Source organism: Numenius arquata, chromosome 7, assembly GCF_964106895.1.
Source record: "Numenius arquata chromosome 7, bNumArq3.hap1.1, whole genome shotgun sequence".
Taxonomy (NCBI): Eukaryota; Metazoa; Chordata; class Aves; order Charadriiformes; family Scolopacidae; genus Numenius; species Numenius arquata.
In genome coordinates this window covers 59530466-59547727 of record NC_133582.1, presented here as the reverse complement: position 1 = coordinate 59547727, position 17262 = coordinate 59530466, and the positions used below count along the sequence as shown (strand labels likewise).

The window sequence follows — 17262 nt, the reverse complement described above, 5'->3', positions numbered from 1 at the left end:
ACTTACTACTCTACTAAAATTACATCAAATTAAACACAGATATGGCTGAAAGTGAAGGTTCTCTAAAGTGAAGGAGGAGCAATATTGTTTTACCTGACTTTCCTCGTTTGAACACCTTCTCCACAGTTCACTTTTAAGTCCACATTGGTCACCTTGCAGACGCTCCAAGGCTCAGTGACCCACACGTACTGGCTGCAGTCGCTGTGGCAGGGAACTACCTCATACACCTGGAATCCACATCGAGTGTCATTATTTTATTATAATACAGACAAAACACTTGATAGAAAACTATAGAAGTAACAAAAAGTCAGAAGCTAAGACGTCTAATGAGAGATTCCCTGGTTTTCTCTGCCACTAAGCCCATGCTATGCCATTTCTACCAACAACATCAACACAACTAGCATAAAATCTGTAACTGGCTAGCTCATGAGTATGCTTTTTAGAAAAATGCTGCTAAAACTCTGCTAAAACTTTACTTCTATCCTTCACATCTCTCCTCAACCATGCCATCCCACTGTTACTAGTTGTGGGGTCTTTGTATTCCTAAAGAGAGGTGAGCTCAAGATAAATCATACCTATATATGCTGGTTCATTTTATTTTCATTGCGAATACTTAAAATCACTCTAATATATTCCTGTGCCAGCTTTAGTATTTTGTTCAGATTTGAATGCAGATTTGAAATAATATCTTTTATAGTACCTTATACACTCTTCCATATATGTTCTCATACATACATACAAAACAAGGACAGAAAACGTAAACATTGGAGCATAATCAGGAAGCACATGTTAAGGTTATATCTCAATTTTATAAACTCTTACCTGAGCCTGAAGAGAGTATTTTCATGAATCAAAAGGAACAACCAAAGAAAAAAAAAAAAAGAAAGAATTAGAGTGAAGCATAGTTATTTAAATAGCTTTAATTTAGCTTTTATTACAAACAATATTCTATGACTTCTGCCAAGCAAAAGGCATCCAGTTTGTCCTCTTGCATCTCGCTTGCTGTCACGAGACATTTTTATAAGAAGTTTGCCCTTGGAAGAAAATAACATTTTGTAACTATAACTGCAGGCCATGGCAGTTGGGTGGCGTAAGGATTGCACACCCACCTGCTGGATAAGGGGGAAAATAATGCCTGGAGCCAATGAACAGAGGGATGTCCTTATTTTCTCTAACATTCTCAGACTGGCTTCTTCCTTTGAAATCCTCTGAAGGCCATTGACGTGATTTTATAATAAACCTGACTCTATTATTATTGTTGATTATGAAGACTTTTGGCCTAGTGCAGTGAGTACTTCAGTTGGAGCATGGTTTGGGGGTCTCCTTGGCATGCTTGGCCCATTAGGGAGGATGCTCAGTGAGACACCTGGCATTCACTGTGTTCAGTCCCCCTCCAAAATACAGTCAGACATGTCAGCCCTGAAAGACATTGAGCAACTTAAGTCTTAAAACTTGATGGATGTCTTAAGCACTTTCTTTCGATGTTTCACTAGCTTTACCATTAGAAAGTTCTCCCAAGGCTTAACCCAAATCTGCTTGCAGCAGTATAAGCCTGTGCTTTTTTATCCTATCCACGATGGCCATGGAAAATGGATTATTTCCTCCTTCTTTGCAACAGCCTTTCATGCACACGCTAGCAGACTGCCAGCGCCCTCCCTCTCATCTTCTGTTCCGCTGGCTACACATTGCAGTGTTTCCTCAAAGTTCATAATTCCTAGATCTCAGCTTACAGCGTAGCCCCTCAGTACATCACCTTCCGCATACCTGTGGGCATCACAGACCCAGTCTAATCATTATGCTTTATATGTATGCAAATAAGCACGTTACATATATAAGTACCAAATGCATAAACAAAACAAATTACATTTAATGATTGAAATAAATATTCTGAAGAGTCAGTAGTTTTCCAGCTGAATGAGTGGCAGATCACATTTAGATTAAATAACTAACTCAAAATTAGAATGCAGGTGTATTCCCTGCATGTTTCTGAATTGACAGTGAATGTATTTAAAATTGAAAGACACAGCCTTTATATTATTCGACATTCCTATCTTATCTGAAGAGCCTCCTTTTCATGAAAGTACTAGATTTCAATTTTATTTTTACAATAGTTACATTTTGAATCAACTATCATTATTTGGCAAGTACCACGTAATATTGCAACACATCAAATTCGATTCAAACTACCAGTAGAGGGCAATAGTGTTGCATATAAGCGGCAAACAGACCTCCAGCAAAATCACCTTTGATGCAGAAAAATACGAGCCTATTATGTACTACATGAATATTAAAGAAGGAAAAAGACTTCTGTATAGACTATAATTTGCTCCTATTGAAACGCATTCCTCCTAATTTAAAGCATATTTACATGCTGACCCAAATCCAGCAACCCTCATTCTAGTTTGTATTTTGTTAAAGTAGATCACAAACTTAGTTTATTAGCTGCGGTTTAACACTTATTATTTTCTAAATTAGAACTAATTACATTCCCTAAAGAAGAAAATTAGATCAACAAGCCATTTCACTGTGTGCTAGCAAAATGTCAATAGGATAATATTAAGTACATGCATTTTTATTCAAATGTAAATTGACAGCACATTTTTTTTCAATCTTTGAATATTTACAGAGAAGACCATGTGGCTGTTTAACATGCCTCTGCAGACTAAATTAAATTCAACAGTAATATGAATATAAATCAACTCTGAAGAGCATAAGTTAATTGACAAGGAAGGTTTTCCTTTCTAAAACCCTCCAAGCAAACAGGAGCAAACAAGCTCCGAGGAGTTGACTTGGACTATGCTAAACTTGGTCCCAAAGATTAAATGTTCATCAGTGGCCAAAGAACTCCCAGTGTGATCTTGGATCACATTTTCTGGCTTAGTTTCACTTCAAGAGGATCCAGACTGTGCAGACAGACAGCTCCGTACTGGAAAATCAAGTGCGGTTAGTGGGACAAGTGGGAGATCAACTTCAGAAGCGCATTCCTGACTGGAAGGTCAAGCTCCAGCTTGACTAAAACCCACTAAGGGACACCGAGGTGATATTGAGTGAGTGTTTGAGAAGTTTTAATTTGCTTTCTGATCTGAGATGGTCAGGGAATGACACTAAGAATCTTGCCAGTTTAAAACATTTTACCCATTGTAAGAGAAGATCTTCAGAAATGTGTTTTATTGTCTGCAGTTCAGATAATGGGCTAAGTTCTTGCAGATGAGGAAGTAATGAAGGCAGATCCTATGATGACTGAGGAAATCTAAGTCATCACATATTCCTCCTTCTACCTGCATCTGCCCCTTATGTTGTATAGTTTTTCTATGCTAACAAACAATACAGCTAAAAGCTACATCAACAATGTAAATATAAATCAAATTACCTGATTGACATGATCTAGCTTTGGACAAGGTCTTCCACCATTGTAGGGTTTTTCACGGAGCCATTTAGACCGAACCTTTACCCCACTGCCACAGGATTTACTACAACGAGACCAGTTGGACCACTCACTGAGCTTGCAATCTGAGGGACAGGGAATAATACAGGCTTCCTCAATATAACCTGTGGGAATGGAAAAGAAAGTGAAATCTCTTCAGCGTGTCACTCTGCCACTTCTCCCCGAAGCCCTCGTCTACTTCATTTAGACTGTCCAAAGTTTGACTTGACAGGACTGTGTGAATAGAGAGATTTCTTCATCATTAGGGCTAAATTAAATTCTGCAGAAAATTGACACATATAGCTGGAGACGGCGTTAGAGGAGCAGCTGAGCATCCTCACTGCTGTCTGATTAGGATTCATACTCACCAGCTTTCAGCATTCAAACTTTCTGACAGCTACAGTGTAATTGACACTAAACCCATCTCTTGGTTGCATCATTCTTACATTGTAAAAACAACGTGTTTTTTAAGGAAAAAATGTTTAATTAAAAGCTCCTTCATAATCGTATCAAGTAATTCAATTGTCGTTCTACCTCAAAAATCCAACTGAATCAAAAGATATGCATCTTACCAGCCTGGAGCAAGGGAACTTAACACCTTGTGACCTTTCTAAGGCTAGAAAGAGAGAGTGGCCTGCCACATTAATGATCTGTCGATTAACAACCATCTGCCCCCACCAGCACACTGAATAATTGCACTGAATGGAAAAGCAGATGTTTGGTCTGGATAAGTCATGGGTCCTGAGAGGTTGGGAAGGGGTATGACATGTTCCCTCGGGGAGTAACATGAGGCCTCAACTCACTGAATAAGTGAAAATGTCTTTCTTTCAAAAGCAACATATGCCATAGCTCTACAATATGTGTCATTTACGCCAATATTTACGGCAGAAGCTATAAAAGCTCAAATAAAAAGCTGGCCTTTACTGCATTTTTTACTACAGCTACACCCTAAACCTATATGAACTCTCCTCTCCCCTCTCCTGTGTCAGATCCTGTTGACAAACGTTCACTTTAAAGAAACCTCAGTGCATTTAAAAGTGAATTAAAATATTTGATGAACACAGTTTCAAAATTAACACATACTGGGGTGAGACCATTCTCAAACGATTGGCACAGTTTGCTAGGCATGGTTTCAAATGTTTCTCAAATATCTTATATTTTTTTTAGTTTGCAAGTAATCACTGTCATTTTCATCAGAGCGGATGTTAGCAGCTTTATGTTTTAACCTCTGCTTGTAAATAAAGCTGTTCTGTCACTTCTAAAAGCAACCAATACCAAATAATCACAAGTTGTGTAAAGAATAAAAACACTTACAAGACTTCAATTCTATGTACTTATTTCTAGTTGCTTCCGTTAATTTGTTTTAGCTATAAAGAACAGAGGGGTGGTTTTTTTAAACACACAGTAACATTCAGAATATTTTATGGTAAAATTCAGGTGATGGTTTTACCCTGTAAAGCCCTCCTCTGTTTGGCAGTGTTAAATAGTTTAATAAATATACAGAGCACATACTGAATTTGAGCACTGTGGAACTACTGTTCACCAAATGTATCTTCCTTAAAATGGCTAGAATGTTATTATCTTGAATTATAAGCATGTTTATTAAATATCTCTCACCATTTGATTGATCAGATCAGTAATATTGCATGAAAGGCACACTGTGTTAGACAAAATATATTTTTGAAGATCATATCATTGCATATCAGAGGTGGTGACATAGATTACCCTGCAGTAGTAAACGCTAAATTGATTACATTTCACCTTATCTGACACCTCTGAGTGAGTCTTAGAAATCAGATGCACCCTGTTTCAGAGCCCCATCCTACACTGAACTTTGATTGCATAAATATCAAACTCTTATCTTCACCAGAAATGAGCTTTTGACAAGCCCTCTTAGGTGCTATACAAAACCATATCCTCATACAATCAAGAAACTACTGAATGAAAACGGAACATAACAAAAAAGTTAAAAGAAACAATTCCCTCCAAGCAATAAAATAAGCCTTTAGTGATATTTATTGTCTGATAGAACTAAGTGAGGATTTTACTGCTCTTTAAAAATTTTGGTTGAGATTCTGGAATGCTGCCTTTATATTCAATATAATTTTATGGTGGTTTTTTTTTTTTTTTTTTTTGGAGAAACCTTTATACTATAACAAAATTATGCCATTTAGCATTTGTTGAATTTCTGCCTCTGTAATTAATGTCTGGAAGAAACAAATTCAAGTTGCTTTAAATATATTGTACATCCTCGTGTCAGTAACCTTAAATGGTACAGGCTGTTTCAGGAAGACTTTATTTTAAGGACTTCCATAAACCCCTGAGCTATTTTAAATTTGTCTTAATTAATCTCAAAGGGATCTTCTCAATCTGCCCCAGTCATAGAAAAAGATCTTCTTCAGGATATCACGATATTTTGGGATATGGATAACAATAGCATGGGAATACTTCATAGCCTACCGAAAGGAGCATGTGTGGAACATACTAAACTGAAATGATTGACAAATTAGAAACTATTTTGCTTGATTGCCCTTAAGCTCATCCAAATGAGGACAATGGAGATTTTTTTGAGATAATGAGAGTGTTAGCCAAAATGTTTAACAAGATTTTTAGAGTCTTGCAGACAGACATGGTATGAAATACATTATGATATACGCAAGTCCCAGGTAACATTTTAATTACACTAAGCTGTAGTTCAGGTGATTCCATGAAATACCAAATGAAACCATACCACTATCTATGACATACCTATATTGAAGTCAGCCACTAAAACTGCTTTAGCATAGAATGACATAAAGCATTGTATTACACATATGGTGTCTTAGTAAGAGTTACAAATAAATATTTATTTATAATTTATTTCTTTATTTAATTTATTTATTGCCAAGTGCAGGGTCCTGCACCTGGGATGTGGCAATCCCAGGCACAAATACAGGTTGGGCAGAAAATGGCTAGAGAGCAGCCCTGAGGAGAAGGACTTGGGGGTGTTGGTGAATGAGAAGCTCAACATGAGCCGGCAGTGCGCACTGGCAGCCCAGAAAGCCAACCCCATCCTGGGCTGCATCAAGAGAAGTGTGGCCAGCAGGTCATGAGAGGTGGTTCTACCCCTCTACTCTGCACTCATGAGACCCCACCTGGAGGACTGTGTCCAGCTTTGGAGTCCTCAACACAGGAAGGACATGGACCTGTTGGAACGGGTCCAGCGGAGGGCCACGAAGACGATCAGAGGGATGGAGCACCTCCCCTATGAAGACAGGCTGAGAGAGCTGGGGTTGTTCAGCCTGGAGAAGAGAAGGCTCCGGGGAGACCTCATAGCAGCCTTCCAATATCTGAAGGGAGCCTACAGAAGAGCCGGCGAGGGACTCTTTGTCAGGAAATGTAGGGACAGGACAAGGGGTAATGGTTTTAAATTGGAAGAGGGGAGATTTAGATTAGATATTAGGAGGAAATTCTTTATTGTGAGGGTGGTGAAGCACTGGAACAGGTTGCCCAGGGAAGTTGTGGATGCCCCATCCCTGGAAGTGTTTAAGGCCAGGCTGGATGGGGCTTTGAGCAAGCTGCTCTAGTGGTGGTGGTGTCCCTGCCCAGGGCAGGGGGGGTGGAACTCGATGTTCTTTAAGGTCCCTTCCAACTCTAACCATTCTATGATTCTATAAATAAAAATTACAAGCTTGCTTATATGTTACCACATTTTGGAAAGGATGCGGTAAGCCAGTTGACATTTCTCACCTACTTTATTGTGAAAAAAATACTGATCTGCCATCTTATACTGGGTCCTTAATCCTATAAGCTTCATGGAAAAGCTTCTGCTCTCCACAGAGCTCTTTCCTACGCCGTCTCTAGGGTATCCGGCCTATGATGTTTTTCTCTCCCTCCTTCCTATTTCCTCAGAAAAGCTGGCATCAAAACCCAAACTCCACATGTGAAAATTAACCAGTGGAAGAAGAATGGAAAAAACATATGAAGAAGAGAACAAGAATGGAGTCAATCATTAAAGGCATAAAAAGAAGGCCTATAAGGTATGAAGGCTTGGAGCTACTGGAAACGTGCAGTATTTTTGGAGAGAAAACCAGTTATTATTATGCAAGAAGCATAAAAAACTCCTAATCACTAGTACACTAGAACACTGGATAAAAAATCGGCCAAGGACATGAACGAAATAAGGGGGTGCAGAAAGGACGTTCACAGCTTCCAAGTCTTCTCCAAACAGAAGGAAAAGAAAACGAATGAGTGAACTTACTTTTCATGGCAAAGAGTCACAAGTCAGAACAACAGAGGAGGCACAAGACAAAAGAGAGACTGAGGGAGAATAGAGGAAAGGGTAAGAAAGGACAAAGCGAGAGGAAAAGGAAAATAAATGGCTCAGAACATAGAGTCAAGAGAATTGTAAAGACAAACTGCATAGGGATAGAAAACAAAGAAAGAAGAGAAAAGAAATAAACAGCCTGCCAAAAGTAATATCTTGGTGTAACACATACAGAACACGATGCCCTCAAAAGAGCCTACTCTGATATCTCCTGACCAGACAGTGAAAATATAATGAAGAACGTTCCCACAAATAAAAAGGGAAGAAATAAAAAGGACTCCCTTAGAACCCAGGCAGAAGCACACTTCAAATTGCTTGCAGATATTTCTCTTTCTTGAGAAAGAAGACTGAATTAAAAAAAATAAATTACTTGTTCAAATGACTTGTTCCACTCCATTTACTATCCACCTAATGGTACTTTTCAGAAAAAGCTTCTCTGAAGCATGTTATCACCTCAGATGATACCCTTCTGTGTGTATGATGTCAACATATCTTTGAGGATGATTAAGGAATGATAATCTCCAGAAGTTCGTAGCAAGCACTCCTCAAATCCAAGAAAGCAGATGTTCAGGAACTTTGAAAAAGTTTATACTGTTTTTTGGGGGGTTGTTTTTGTTAAATTTCAGGTGCTTGTATTTGGAAACTTTGTTCATGCTGTAACATGTAACAGCAAGTGAGAAGAGAGCATATCATGATATAGGAAAAATCCATAGAAAACAGAGAATCACAGAAATCAGAAATATTACATTCAAATGGGACTGGTGATGCAGATACATAGTTTCTGACATGTAAAGGACGTGAATAGGACATTTTTTTGCTTTTCAGTCTTGTTTCCACTCTGATCTAATCATTCTTGAAAGGGTGCCCCTTGTGTTAAACAGTGTAAAAGGTTATGAAAGAAAAAGTCCTCTGATGTGTGGGTGTATGTATGGTGGAATATCACACAGTTGTATCACACAGACAAGTTGTGGAACACAATTGCAGCAAATGGCATTCTAGAGCCCTGAGGTTTAAAGAACAAGAAAGAAATTACCAAGGTAGAAATGCAATAGTTTCAGAGAGAAGGAAAGAACGAGAACAGAGAAGTGGCTACGAAGAAGAGCTGAGGAAAAGGTGGGGGAGGGACAGTGAAATAGAAGAACACCACCATAAAGGCTGAAAATATGTTCTCTGGACATCAGCAGCTCTTGTTCTGTCTGCTCTTCCCCCTCCTGACTGAAGTCTTTCACTGCATACTCCCTGCAGCTTTCTCGTCCCTACAACATCTGAGGGTCAGAGAGGTGAGATCTTGGGATACCGTGGGACAGAGCACTGGCCCTGCATGGTCTGGAAGGGCATTGGAAAGAGACACCCATCTCTTAAGGCCTATTCCTTTTCCCAGTGCAGTACTTTCTCAATTATTTCAGCTCCCATCAGTTGAACTTCACAAGGCTGTGAAATGGGCAGTTGTCTATTATGAGCAAGAACATGGCTATTCTATCATTAAAGATTTACTACTGAACAACGATTTAACAAATGGCTTTGAACCACTAGGAGTACGAACTGAACTCATTATTAAAAGGGAAAGGTTTACTGTCCCATTGCTAATTGGCTATAAAATCTGGACTCCTAGAACAAAGTCGTTAAGAGATGTGATGGATAATTTACAATGAAGGACTTTAATGGACTTCACACTTTGTCTAATGACAAAACAGGTGAAGAAGGTAGATATAAGATTTTTCCCCACAAACTGCACCTCCAAGCCGTGTAAGAACAGACTAACTACTTGAGTTGCAAGGTGCAGACATAACGAACATCGTAGAAAGTGTTCACATGAATTCTTTTGTCCTTAGGACTGACAGAGTTATGCTCCTGCTTTCATGACTAAAATGTCATGCTACATTTCCAAGAAAAAACCTGCAATGTCAGAATGGTTTATGTTCTATAACACAGATTTTTTTCTTTTTTTTTTTTTTTTTCAAGGAAATACAAAGTTCTTGCATCTCACCTTCCAGGGCAAAGAAAAATATAATTATTCACATTTCACTTGTAACAGGATGTATGTATTTCTTGAGACTATTCATATTTCTGCCTAGCCATGGAAAGACAGATTGAACTCCCTAAGACTTTTTTTCTTTATTTTTTTTTTTTCGGTATTACCCTTCAGAGCCTCAAAAACCTTAGAGCAATTGTTAATGTTTAACTATCTTCTGCATCAGCAGTTCTGTCTCCTGTGAACTAACTACAGGTCTTTGGGTTGATGGATGACTGCTCCATGACTGATGTCCTGTTGACAGGGCAGATACGGTGCCACCATAGTGCAGGGACCTAAGCTCATATTTCTGGTGCCGGGCGATAGGTAGCATATTCTTTGAGAACACACAATAGGACACATATGGCACCTTGCATATATTTGAAAAAAAATATTAGAAAAGATAAAAGAAAAGCTATGAGACAGCAAAGTAGCCTAATAACAATTTGAGAACCTAAGCATACTGCCATGCTATATTAGAATCTCCTATGGGAAATATATTTAAGATAAACACGTGGCAGAAAATCTCAATTACATTTTAACACCCTGTTATTTTTTGTTGGTACATTTGCATTGCTTCAGGTTAGAATACTGAAAGTGGAAAAAAAGATTTAAAAAATACAAGTGGATACAGCAAATTCTAACTGACATTTTGGCCTCTTTAGACTCCGTTATAACATACGAGATTTTACTATCGCATACATAAGGAATTAAATACAAAATTCCTCGATTCACATAGCTACTCCTAGCAGCTGTTGTAAAAGTATTCACTGATACACAGATATTCCTCTCTAATCCCCCGCATAAGCCTTGTAGCCATGGAGGGCTTTGTGGAGTCAGCACAAATCAATGCATCTCATTTAATTAATGCTAAAGGGGGAAATAATCTCACACTAATAAGGCAGCAGACAAACTATCCCAGACTGGTTGACTGTGCCTAAGGTCTTAACAGTAAACTGACATGAATTAAGAAGGGTAATACGACCTATATAAAAATGCTGCATCTGTCTGCCATGCTACTGTGTTATGTTTGCCTTCACATCGCGCACACAAACGCAACCACCGCTCAGCTTATGTGGGTCATGATTCACAAGTGATATACGATGGAGGAAAACTAAATATTGAAGAGTCAATAGCACATTTCATAAGCACGACAGGGGCCTGCTTTAGATTTTTTGCGATGAAAATTCCAAGGTACAGTTTAAAGGGACCACGAAGAGGCTCTCTTTCAATTTTTTTTTTCACAAATACACTGAAACAGATTGGCGGCAGACACATGTCATTATCCACAGAGCTCTGGTGTACTAGTGATGACAGGGGTAAAGAAATGAAAAACAACTGCTGCTTTTCTAATGGAAAAAAAAAAAAAAACCCAACTCTCACACTTGACTATCAAGCGAACTATATGTTTTTGTATTTCTCCAGTATAATTTCCTATGAACTACTGAAACAAAGCAGGAACCAAAAAAGGGGGAATTTATGTGTCCTCCATTAGGGAAAACTGATAAAGAACGGCTCAGTTACCACTTTTAGCTGACGTTACCACATCTGCTGACAACTGTCAGCTGTTTGCTCCTGCCCACGCTCCCCAGAACTGGTATGGCTGAAACGTAACAGCACCAGAATATTTCAGATGGCTGCTGAACGGTGCTAACTCTTTCATCAATAAATTTAGCTCAAATTTGAAACAAAATACTTTGAAAAGAAAAATCAAAATATTAGACATATCTAACACTGAAAAAAAATCACAGATGAAAAAGGAAATTAAGAAAAAAACCACCTTGTCCCTCTGCAGCTGAAACTTGGGTCTAATTTCAGCTGATAACTAGGGATTTCTTTTGAAGTACCTGTTAAACTACAGAAAGCTAAGGACCCTCTCAAAAGGACTCTGCCCTCTGCTTCTCCGGTGATCTCACCTAGCAGTAACACAGATTTATTTAAATTCATTTTGCCTTTCCTTTTTTTCAGAGCTATGGTCATGCACGTCTTTCTGAGAACCTTGTTCATATGGGGGACTCAATACCTGCACCCAAAATTTCAAAGATTAATAGACCCATAAGAAGATGAGTCTATTAATTAGGTGTCTTCCTTGTGTTGCATCATTCCTTTAGCTCCTCGGTGTCCGTGAAACTGTTTGTTAAATATTCTCAAATCTTTTGAAAATGAGATGTGTCGAGTAGTAAAAAGAGCTCTGAAGTATTTATTTTTTTCTGCTCCTGTTTACCTTTTTCGTTCTTGAGTAAGTCAACAGAATTGTGACTATAAACACACAAATTTCACAAAGCAAACAGCTTATGACTTTTTTGGCACTGCAGAGCAGGACTGTCTTCTGATTCCTCCCACTCAAAACATGCAACGCTGACCTGTTCTTAGCCTCATAAATTTACACGGCAGTATTTACATAAAACTTTTGACAGCCTCGCAATTTGAGCTTCATGTGGCATTTTAGTGGAGCCCACAGCATAGCCCAATATATATTAGTCACATCAGTGTGGGCGTAGTTTGTTCCGCTCATCAGATTTAGAGGATGTTGTCACAGGTGAAGAAGTACAATTATCCCCATTTCCCACCTCATTATTTCATGGCATCAGGAGATGACAAAAGTCCAAGTAAAAGTTGGACACCGCACAGGAAACATCTTCCCTTAAATAATGGTCTTGATTTCTCTCCTAGTCCAAGCAGCTTCGCCAAATCATATCCTATAAAAATTGCAATTACATACTGTACTACTTGAAAAAGAGATAACAGACTCACAGGAACTAAGAATAAAACAGATTTCCGAATAAAGCAGATAACAGAGGAGAAAAACACGACTCTTCTTCTTTGGATCTGTTACAAAATTAGGGAAAAATTCAGTGCTATCATTTCCGTAGGGAAATAAGCAACAATGGCAGAGTTTAAAAAAATAACCCAAGCAGGCTTGAATGATGAGTCCTGTCAAGTTTAGCTTGAAAAACTAAAAGCAGATTGATGGGAAGCTACAAGGCACTTTTATTTGCTAGCAGGTGGGGTAACTATTGTGATACCACAGAAGTCCCTTGTTGATTTGCCATAATATAGCTTTTATGCTTGTTCTTAAAGACGAAAACAAACAGCACACTGAAATCTAGAGAAGATGCTGAACTGAAGAACTGTCATACACCAAGGGCATGAAAATAACAAGAAAAACATCATAAATACTGGCAAGATATAAAATAAGATTTAACTGGCAAAACAGCAGCTTATACACATTGAGAAAAAATAAAACAAATCATCAGAACGTAATCCATGAATACAAAGCAGATATTCAGAAAAGGCAGAAAACATATACTGAAATTAGATTGAAACATCTATATCATCTGTTCTAGCCCCCTTGTATCTGTAAAATTGTGCTAAACCTGCAGAAATGCTGAAGGGAGACAATAAATTAAGCAAGACTTAGAAATATTCTCTACTACGCATGTGTACACCACTCATCAATGATAGATTTTTGTTCCAGAAGAGCTACTGGAATGGAAACCATAATTTTAGCGACTTATTTCTTAGCATCAGTTTAATTCCTTACCATGAAAGTCAGTTTAGATACCTCATTCCTTGTACACCTGAAATTCCTGCCAAAGAATTTTAGGAAGTGCAAGAAATATAGGGTTAGTTCAACAGCAATTCCAAGCTTCATCTGCCCATGCACTGCACCATGGACCAAGATAAAGGCACTCTCTCCCTCAACTGGAACTGATGAGAAAACACACACAGAATCAGAGAACCAGACACCTTAATAAACTGATCTAGAGAGAAAGAATTCAAAACTAAACAACTCCAAAACCACAAAGCAAACAGGCTTCCCAATGTGCAATACATATAGTAATGACTCAGAAACATTTCCAATTTACTGGAGATTTCCAAATCTCCAGTGAGAAAAGCGGGATGGAACAGTAGAAATTAAAAAACAAAACAAAGCAAAGCTATATTGTGTTTTGGGAAGGTTGCCTCTGGAGCCTGCTAGTGTTAATAGCATGTAAATGGCCGTCCTGGGTATAGTAGGTGTAATAACAATGTACTGTGAGTGGCTTTTCCGCTGGCTTATTATTCATTGTGGTCACTCTGAGTGTAGGTGACATTCACTGACAAAAACCATTAGATTAGAAATTGCTATCATGAAGAGTTATAACAAGGTAAACAAAGATGGTCGAGAATATCCTTTCTTTTTTCCAGTTTTATTTCCTCTTTTCTATCTCTCTGATTCTCGCAATGGAACTACAGCTTGATGTGCACTGCCAGGGCTTGAAAGCAGCTACATCCACGCTCGTTCTACATGAAGAAAGAGTTTCCACCTCTTTTTGCAAGCTCCTGCAAGCAGCACGTTACCTACCACACACACCACCTATAATTTGCTCTTGTACAGGCAGCTTCTCCCCTCCCCTTGGCTGTTGACACAAAACCTGACAGTCGCCATTCTTCAAGCCAATGCAAACTGACTGGCAGTAGGTCATCAGTCCCTCTAGTTTCCCGCCCACTTAAGCTCTTAAGATCTTTTATAATTTTCCACTTTTCAAAGGTCACTCAGGACTTAACGCTGAAAGAATTCCTAACATAGTAAAAGCAACATAAAAGCAACAACATAAAAGCAACAACAAAATAGGAAAAAGTTTAAATTCTGCATTTTATAATGATGTTTTCTGAATAATTCAGATTGTTCCATGACTCTTTTCTCAGTGTTCCCTACCAGCTTTCTGAGAAGCTTTCTAACTCCCTCAGGACAACTACCCAGCCTGGGCAGACCTGTGCTCACACAACTGCTGGTGGTTAGAGGTAGCTGCATCTTTTGGTACCGCAAAGATGGCAAGTGGTCCTGGTCAGGCTGAGCAAGTGTGGCAAGTCCTCTTTAGACTACACAAAAGAACAAAACAAAATCTTTGTGGACCTCAACCCAGAGCAAACAGCTTAGAACAGAACTGAAGAACATTCTCAGAGTAGAGAGAGTCCCATAAGAGTTTAGGATTTAAACTTTGTCATTCTGACGGCTTTATATAAACTTATCTTTCAGTATGAGTTAACTACAGCAAAAGATGATTCCGAATGAAAATAAACACAGGAGAAAATTCTTCACAAAATTATCTTCCAGCTTTGCTTTGAGGTATTAAGCTGAATGCTCACTTTGCCATTGAATCACAAATATATGCTACAGCTTGGCCTAATACATTCAGTTTCTAACTTATCATAGCTCTAAAGAGGAATTAATAGTGCTAATTAAAATCCCCTTAAGTCATTCAATGTCTTTGATTAGCCATTTTAACTTTATCCAAGTAATAAATGAAATTTCTGTTATCTTAATTTAACCTTATAAAGTAGAATACACATACAAATTAAACTTACATTGACCTTTTAATGGCCCTGAGACTAACATCCCACTTTTCATACCAATAGCTCAGATACAATTTTGCATTGCAAGCAGGAAAAAAAAAAGAATGCAAAAACTCCAGTGGTGTAAACCAGCACAATTTTGGCTCACTGAAAATCAGAAAGTGCCAGTTTTGATCCTCACACAATAGATGCATCCACTTTAGGAAGGCTCCCCCCAGGAGAAATGTGCCCACAAAGAATATAAAGTCTTTAAACATCCTAGTTTTACACATGACGGAATTACACAGAGAAAGTGTTGCGTGTTGTAGCACTCAGGTCAATGCCTGCCTATTAAGGTGCTGAAGAGCAAATGGTAGAGATAAGGCTATTTAAGAAGATTAAAGCTATCTAAAGAATCTGTAGAAATCATTTCAGCCTTTCCAAAATAGTCCTGTGCTGTCCCTGTTTATTTTTTGAGGATCTGACACTTCTAAATGGCTTTATTCACAAATTTGCAGATACAGTTATCAGGAAAAGCGACAAGATTTGTCTTTTATCTAATACCTAGTTAGCAATTTACCAGGATTTTATTTTTAAATATTGCACTGTAGTAATCAGGAAAAATTAAGCTTACAATTTTGTGAGTCAACAAAAACGTGTGCTGGGTTTGAAGGTATGTTGGCATCCTAACCAATAAATATGAATCTCCTAATTCTACCTGCACAGATATTATGTTAAATGAAATAAAGCAGCTAAGTAAACACATGAAAGAAAAGAGGTTTCTAAATACCGTGACTGTTGCATCGTGATGTTTCCACAAGTCGATTGTTTTGGTCATAGCACGCCATGGCCTGGTAACGATAGCCTTGTCCACATTCCTTAACGTCTCCTTGTACCTTCATTCCCAGCAGTACTTCCAGTTTACCCTCTGGTAAAATACAGTCTGACCAGTTTCCCACAGGCTGAGCACTGTACTTGTCACACGGACAAAACTGGTTCTCAATCAGAGGATACAACTGAGAATTTTTGCATTTATCTCTTTTCTTACTTTTTCCTAGAAAGAAGAAATAATTATTTTAGAAAGTTTGTATCAATTTACATCTCCCTCAAAATTTCATTTAGACTTCTGTAATTTCAAGGCAATCAAACCCATATGCCAAAAGCTAGTTCCATTAATCTTCATTCATTTCGGTTAACGACTTGAATTTCCAAAGTAATGAATGCCTACAGTTTGCACAAAGGTCACATTGGATAAAGTGCTTGGGAAGTACAGTCTCAAAACGTGTCACAAGACAGAGAAAGACTCTACCTAATGAAGAGGAAAATCATCCGCAAAAGAGTATTCTTTGTTGTGTCAAGAAATAAAGCAGAAAATTAAGCAACATATTGCCTCAGAGAGTGATCTGAGCTGCTGGGTGGAGGCAATGGAAGAGTGCAGAGCACAAAGAACCGGGAGAGCAAACCCTCAGCTAGGGAAAGGACCGGCATAATCGTGAATCCCACATTCCACACCACAGCTAAGAAGTTCAAGAGAGGTAAACCAAGGCTTACGGCTGAAAAGCACTCAGCTGCCGTAGCAATTCTAATGCACCAAAACACCACCCAAGAGGGATGTGAGCAGGTTAACACCTGAACCTGCTAAGGCGAGATGATTGTTGATTCGTCTGACACCATTTTTTTAAAAAACAAAAATAAAATCCACTTTCACTAGATTTTCTATCAAAAGGTTTTCTACTGGAAGCTCCGGGGAAATTTCAACAAGACTTTTTTTTTCTCAATTACAATTCAGTGTAAAAAAAAAAAACCAAACCCAAAGAAAACAGACCCACTTCAGTCTGGTAAGAATTCAATCTGGTTAGACAATGCCGGCAAGATACAGCTTGAGGAGGAATCAAAACAAATTGCAGACCTGCTCTCTAAACTCTTAGCTGAAAACGTGCACCTAAATCAAGAAAATGCAAATCATTAATAAGGTCTGCGGCCACTCTGGTTTTCATTATCAGTCTTCCAAATCTAGCTTCTTGTCTTAGTAAAATTAAACTTTTTTAACCTTGTTTGGGACTTAAAGTGATTTGAGAGTGATGTGAAGAGAAGAGTTTTCCTTCCCCAGAGCAAAGCAAAGTTGTTCTGGACTTCTCTCAGTGCCTGACACTACCGACATCATGTAGAAGAGTTTGTGTTTGTGGGTTATATCCTTTTGGA

General features: G+C 38.4%; 1 protein-coding gene across 1 annotated transcript in view; it reads right to left on the bottom strand.

Annotated features, from left to right (window-relative positions):
- THSD7A (thrombospondin type 1 domain containing 7A) overlaps positions 1–17262 on the bottom strand; it is a 194225-nt gene that overhangs the window by 24941 nt on the left and 152022 nt on the right. Inside the window, exons 14-17 of the mRNA XM_074150357.1 lie at positions 15851–16114; positions 3371–3549; positions 823–828; positions 94–227 (exon numbers count right to left, since the gene is read on the bottom strand). Coding sequence (XP_074006458.1) covers positions 94–227; positions 823–828; positions 3371–3549; positions 15851–16114 — 583 coding nt within the window. The remainder of the gene's footprint in view (positions 1–93; positions 228–822; positions 829–3370; positions 3550–15850; positions 16115–17262) is intronic.